General features: G+C 34.6%; 1 protein-coding gene across 1 annotated transcript; it reads left to right on the top strand.

Annotated features, from left to right (window-relative positions):
* Positions 1–435: 435 nt before the first annotated feature.
* On the top strand, positions 436–2,200 carry EDA8 (Putative membrane lipoprotein). Its single transcript, XM_059602665.2, has 3 exons — positions 436–792; positions 1,036–1,103; positions 1,316–2,200. The coding sequence occupies exons 1-3, from the start codon at positions 655–657 to the stop codon at positions 1,893–1,895; spliced, it is 786 nt and encodes a 261-aa protein (XP_059458648.1). The 5' UTR covers positions 436–654; the 3' UTR covers positions 1,896–2,200.
* The last annotated feature ends 4,742 nt before the right edge of the window (positions 2,201–6,942 follow it).

The raw sequence follows: 6,942 nt of genomic DNA, 5'->3' as shown, positions 1-6,942 counted from the left end.
TTAATTTTATTTAAAATGCACACCAAAATGACGGAAACGCCCTTCACCCTAATTTTATCTTGGGCTCTCTCACCCTCGCTCACCAACCACCGTCAATCCTGGCGCACAACCATGAGTTGGCAAATATGGTGTGTTCATCTTGGTATGCGCATTAAATATGACTTTTTGAAGGCAGCAACTTGATTCCACAGAGTACCTTAGCGTGGGGTTGCCTGCACAGGACCAAATCCGCTTCTATATTTAAAAAAAATAGGGCTTTGGACAACTATCATGACGTGGAATATCGGCAGCTTTCATTTCAGCTAACCCTCCACACTCACATCAGCCGTAAATGGAAGGAAAATGTAGGGTTAAAAGCGTCAAGACGGGAGCAAAAATCGAATTATATATGAAGGGCCGAGAAAGCAACAGAGAGTTAATAAGAAACCCTGATTATCGAGGTCTGTGAGATCTGCAAAAAACCAAATAGAGAGAGAGAGAGCATCAGAAAGAAAGTGAGAGAAACTGGAAGAGAAAGTGCGAGAAAATACGAAAATAAAAATAAAGAGGAAAAGGGAGGAAGGGGTTTCATCGTTTGGATCTATCTCTCTTTCTTTCTCCGCCTGCCTGCCTGCCTGCCTGCCTAAGCTATCTTCTTCTTCTTGAATCTTCAACATGAGGATCCGCAAGAACGCAAAGCTCTCACCCTCCTGGTTCTCGCACGCTTCAGCTCCCGAGGCCCTACAGACGCACGTGTGCCAGCTCAACCAGTCGCCGTGGGATGCGATTCCCTTTGCGCAAGACTCAAGCCAGGTCAGTTCCCCAATCTTCCTCTCATTTTTCTTTCGCAGATCTAACGAAACCCCTCCATTTCTCCTCTTCAACCCCATTTTTCTCTAGGGTTTTCTTCATTTCCATCCTTCCAACATTTAGGGTTCCCCAAAACCCTGAATTCTTCTACTTTTATCGTGTATTTACCTCCGAATAGCCGATTAGGTTAATGGGTCACCTTCTTTTTTTTTTTTCTCTATTATATTTATCATTCGCTTCTCGCAGCTCGACGGAGAAGAAGATAGCTTCACAGGAAATGCCAGCCTCGCCGATTCTATCGGAGCTGTCGAGAGGTAACTAATAAACCCTTCTACCTTTTCTTTCGATTCCATTACTTTTTCCAATTCCTGTTTATATTATTCTCTTCCGCTTGTATTAGGGTTTTTCCTTTTCCTTTCCAAAATAGTCCTATTATATGCAATTAATTCTCCAAAATTTCTACCTCAAAACATGTTAAAATAGTCCCCCGCTTCTTTCTTGCTTCAAATATCGTCTCTATACGCAGCGTTTCGTCCATGATGGACGCCGTGGCAGCCAAGCCCGACGAAATGGCTGTCTACGATAACGATAAAGTCGAGAAGCGAGCAAATGCGTTCGAACAACGAGCAAGAGAGAATGAATTTGGGTTCGAAAATACCAACAATAATATCAGTTCTACTAGTCCTAGCTTCCGGAGAGCCCCGGCAGCCGCGGCTGCTGCTGCTGCGGCTGCTGCAGCCGGAGCTCGCCGCGCCCGAGCTCGCGCGGCGAAGAAAGGTTCCTCCTCCTCCTCCAACCCTTACGAATACTATTACTATTCTGGGTTCGGGCCGTTATGGGGTAGGAAAAGAGGCGATAGAGGATTAGGCGGCGCGGCGGATGCGAGCAAGAGCAACGAAGCCGCCAAACTTGTCGACAGCGTAACCATTAACACTACTCGAAGCAGCAGCACTCCATCCTCCTCTTCGCAAATCGATAACAATGACGATTTCGACTATGTGGATGACGACGACGACGATGACGACGAAGACGACGCCAACGGCGACAGCGGGAAGAAGCGGATGCGGAAGCCGGTGAAAGCGCGATCGCTCAAGTCCCTGATGTAAATGGAAAATGCTTGTGGCTTTTGTTGTTGAAATGTGTTGAGATTATCGTAAATTTGTTTTTGTCTTGTGGGTTTGCTAGTATTTTAGGGTTAGGGAATTTTTAAGATAATTTTCGGTTCACGGTTTTGTTGTGTTTTGTCGTGGGTGAGGTTAGGTTTCCCCCTGCAACATGACAGTAGAGCAGTTTTTCTAGGGTGTGATCGGGTGGACCAAGGGATCGTGTTAGTCAAATGCTTTGAAATGTAAGGGTGGTTCAGTCATTTCCTTCCTTCCCTTTTCAACGATGTGCATAGAAACTTTTCGGTTTTGTGATGTGGCGCCACATTACTCTCGTTGATTTAATTATGTTAAAGCTTGGAAAAATCTCTCTTCATTTTTAATTGTAAGTAAAATCATTTGCATGCACAAAAATAAAGTTTCTGGGTTTTCTCCAGGTGGCGTGAGCCCATTGATTTAGGCTTTCCTGGTCTGTGATGTACTCTTTTAGTAAGTAACTTCCAATTGGATAAGGTGAAAACCTAATAGTGTCTCTCTCTCTCTCTCTCTCTCTCTCTATATATATATATATATATATATATATATATATATAATTCAATTTAGTGAAAACCTAATCGTATTAATGCATTCCCAAATACATTTAGGCTATACCACTTTTATGTGCATTAACTAATATTGCTATATGGTGATTAAAGAGAAATTTCCTAGCGGATGCAATATGTTCTGCCATTAATTTAAGGGGGAAAAAAATGTTTAATTAGTTTCTAAATTATGGGGTTGTGATAAATAACTTGAATAATGTTATTCTTTACATTTATTTATTACATTTATGTCATATCGGCTGCCTGGAGAGTGATAAGTGGGTTACAATATCAACACCTTAAAATATATATATATATATATATGAGTCTCTTAAAATACATCATGTTAACTAATGTGACATGTGTATGATAAATGAGTGTAAAGTGTAACATTACTTAAAATAACTCTCTAAGGTTTCAAAAGTGACAATTAACTTCTTGTGATATGCCTAGGTAATAAATAACTCACCGTCCCCATGGTTATGAGGGTGGTATGGCCACCCCAAGTTCACCCATAAGGGGTTGTTGAATCACTACCAAGGGCGGAACCACGCTATGGCTAAAATATATATATATTTTATAAAAAAAAAAAAAAAAAAACTTTAAAATTTAAAATTTGCCCCCCAACCCCTGATTTTTTTTTTTTTTTTTTTTTTAATTTTGTCCCCTCTCCAAACTAAAAGTTCTAGTTCCGCTCTTGATCACCGCCAAAATTTTTGCATTAGGGTAAATGTGTAATTTCATAATAACTATGATGAGAAAATGCCATAAATTTATATGAAGAGTGTTATAAGTTGTCGTACATGCATACTATAGAGAGTTATTTGTCTCAACCCCAAACCTTAGGGATTAATTTTGCACTTCTCTTAATTTACAGAAACCCTACATGAATGAATCATCTCAATCTTGATTTTATTCTTAAGTTAAAGAACATAATCAAGATTTCTCATAGGGGGTTGAGGGACCAAGCCTAATTTTAATAGGAGCCAAACTTAATTTTGACGCTTTTATGTATACACAAGGTATTCTCATATAGTCATCTATAAGTTTAAAATAGGATTATTTCAAGTAAATTTAATTTTATTAATTCACTTTTTTTAAAAAAAAAAAAAAAAAAAACACTTGTAGCTCCCTCAGATTGTGTCAAGGAGCAATACATTTATATTGCAAAAAGTTTACCAAAAAAAAAAAATACTAATCAATAGGATTCCCTTCCTCTTATGGTTCTAAGTACAATTACTTTGGAATCATATTTAAAATATGAGTACCACATCAATTTGGGTTGTATTTTTATAACTTATAATACATGGTTATTTTTCAATGTTTAATTTCTGTCTCTCTCTGCAACCTTGCCTTGTCACATCTAAAGAAGCTTTAATGTCAATATGGCTTTAAAGTTTTGACCATGCGTTGTCACATTTAATTTAGTAATAACTTTTATTTATTTTATTTTTTTATAAAAAGGCAGTACAATTTTAAATCCGGACTTTGCATGAAATAGTATTATAAAAGAAATGTTCAGTACTTTTCTTTTTGCTCAGAAAAAAGGAGTAATGTTACCTTTTTTTTATTTCTTTTTTAAATATAACATAGTACTCCTAGTGTCTTTATTTCATAAATTATTACAAATCACCTTGAAAATAATCCACGTTCTTTACTTCGCTTAATAAAGCAAAGGTCACCAGTTCGAATCCTCTTTTTCTCTCTTGTGCAGACATGTCAAAAAAAATATATATATATATATAAATATAAAAAAAAAAAAATATATATATATATATATATATATATATATATATACACCCCAAAATACATTAACAGACATACCCATATAGTAGTACTTATTTAAGGGAAGTTGAGTTCGATCCCCTTATCTTCTTTCCTTACTTTTTCTTTTTTTTTTTCTTTTTTTTTTTTTTTTTTTAAAAAAAAGACAAATTTTGATTTTCTAGGCAATACAAAAGAAAATTAAAGGAAGAAATGACATAGAGCCGAATATAAGAAAATGGTTTATAAGTGAAATCTAAAAAGATACTCAATCCAAATAATTGCTGAATGCAAAAGAACCCGTAATTATATATAACAAAAAAAAAAAGACAAAAAAAAAGGGCTTGTCCCACATCGGCCAAATAATGAGAGATAAATGACTTATTCCCTTACTTACATAAAAAGGAAAATACTTGAAGAGAGAAACATTGATCTATTCTTATTCTTATCATATGATGACAACACATTCAATAATAATCTTAATTCATTTTGAACTTTGCTACCTGCATTAGTCAGCTAGTATATAATATGGATATTAATTACTCTTAATTAAACACTTGAAAAAGAAAAAAAAAAAAAAGATTAAGTAAATTAGCAATATGAACCCCCCCCAAAGAGGTAGACATGGACACAAAATATTCAGATGCATTTAGAAAATTGCAGAAGTTTGTAAACTACTTATACAAGTAATTAAAATCTGATTATTTTTTTTTAAAAAAAAAAAAAAAATCAGATGCATGGATCATGGCTGGAAAGAACATTTGGGGGTCCAACATGTGGATCCAACTACTAGGTCTAGGATAGCTAAGGATTAAAAAAAAAAATCCAACAGTACGAGGTCTAGGCTCTAGACTTCTAGGGACACAATGCCTAGCATCCATATATATATAAATAAATCTTTTCCTTTTTTTAACGTGTCTTTTTTTCCTCGGTGTAATAGGCCGCATTTGTTCGGACAGTCTCTTACATAAAACTATGATATTGTAGTACAATAAATAAGATAATTTCATTGTACGATATCTAAATCAGCCTGAATTTAATATAAAACTAAAGCTAAAAAAAGGGATGAAAGGAAAAAGGATATTTCTCTTATTTTGGGCAGAAATAGAGTATAGGAGGAAGAATTGAGAAAAAAAAAGGCAATGTAGTCAGTGTCCCATAAAGTTAGAAGACAAAGTGTGTAGATTCCAAGTAAAACTAAATGGGAGAAAGGAAATGCATAGAACTTAGAAGAAGAAAAAAGAATAGGAGAGGGAAGTATAGTATATGCTGCTTTTTTGGATGCCAACAAAGACAAGAAACTTTTATTATCTTTCAACTATGCTTCCATTGAAACCAATTAAAATAAGATAGAAGACAAATAAGAAGATCCCATCTTCTTTGTTGTTTTCTATTAAGAGCTGGATTTTTACCTTTTTTTTTGCTTAAGAAGAAGAATATGTACATTATTTTATTTATTATTCTTATTATTATTATTTGGGCATGTAATTGTAAGTGTATTATTATTATTGCGTTATTGATGAAAAGACTAGGCAGCCAAGGCCCGGTAGAATTGATTGGATTGAGAGAACACAAGTCCTTTTCAGTTTTCACTGATTTTTGTGTTGGAATTCCAGCCAATCAGGTGGAACCATGTGCTCAACTCATTAGGTTTCAATGCGTCTCATCTTCACCAATCTAAAATTCCTCAATAATTTTATTTTTTACGACCCATTATCACATGATCAAAGCCCAACGGCATTAAGGTTTACGTAAGTGCAACCCATCTCAGCTCAGACTAAATAAAAATAATAATAATTAAAAAAATTGCACCCAATCTCAAATTTTTTTTCTTTTTTCATATTTTTTTAGAAATCCTAGTGTCAAAAGTTTTTTATATTTGACTCATATTCTTTTACACGAGGAGTGCTACACATCCTAATTTTTCTTCCTAAATGATGTGTCACCATTTTATGAGATTTATTATTTTGGAAAGTATGTCACCAACTCATGAGATGGTGACACATCATTTGGGAACCAACTTTTTGGATGAAAATTTGGGATGTGTAGCATTTCTCCTCTTACAAACTCAATAGATCAACTATTAAATTTGTGGGGTCCATTATTTATTTATGTAAGGTTCACATAAGTTTACAAATCTAATAATTGATTTGTAAGATAAGATAACTATATATATATATATATGAGTAATGCTAGGTACCACCTTTTCATCCTCCTAAAATCCTCCTAAAGCTGATGTAGCTTTCAAAATCACCATTAGATCAAAATTCAAGTATGATTCATCTAAAATTTAATGGTGATCTTAAAAGTCACATCGGCTTTAGGAGAATTTTAAGAGGATAAAAAGACGGTACCTAGCATTACTCTATATATAGACTAACAAATTTTGTTTTTGGACAAAGTTTTCCTCCAAATTGGGTTGGAGGAATTTCCTTTAACTTAGTCCATAAAAGTGACATATATCCCATAAACATGTGACATGCACATGATTTTTTAATTATAAGGACAAAAGTGGAATAAATTTTATTAAAACTCATGTGCATCTCACATGTTATTAAAAAAATGACATATGTCACTTTAATAGAGTAGGTTGAAGCAAATTCATCCAACTCAATTTGAAGGAAAACTTTGTCGTTTGTTTTATTGTTGGTCGGACTCCAAAAAGTTGATGGTTTTGCGCTAAAGCACCAAAGCCTTGTAGGAGG

Source organism: Corylus avellana, chromosome 6, assembly GCF_965113065.1.
Source record: "Corylus avellana chromosome 6, dhCorAvel1.hap1.2, whole genome shotgun sequence".
Classification (NCBI taxonomy): Eukaryota; Viridiplantae; Streptophyta; class Magnoliopsida; order Fagales; family Betulaceae; genus Corylus; species Corylus avellana.
The sequence above is the reverse complement of the archived record's forward strand: the minus strand, read 5'-3'. Positions and strand labels throughout refer to the sequence as shown.

Excerpts from the sequence above, each read along its gene's own strand:
- EDA8 (XM_059602665.2), top strand. The coding sequence starts at position 655 with ATGAGGATCCGCAAGAACGCAAAGCTCTCACCCTCCTGGTTCTCGCAC. Across the intron at positions 793-1,035 it reads TTGCGCAAGACTCAAGCCAG|CTCGACGGAGAAGAAGATAG; the intron begins GTCAGTTCCCCA and ends CGCTTCTCGCAG. Across the intron at positions 1,104-1,315 it reads TCTATCGGAGCTGTCGAGAG|CGTTTCGTCCATGATGGACG; the intron begins GTAACTAATAAA and ends CTCTATACGCAG.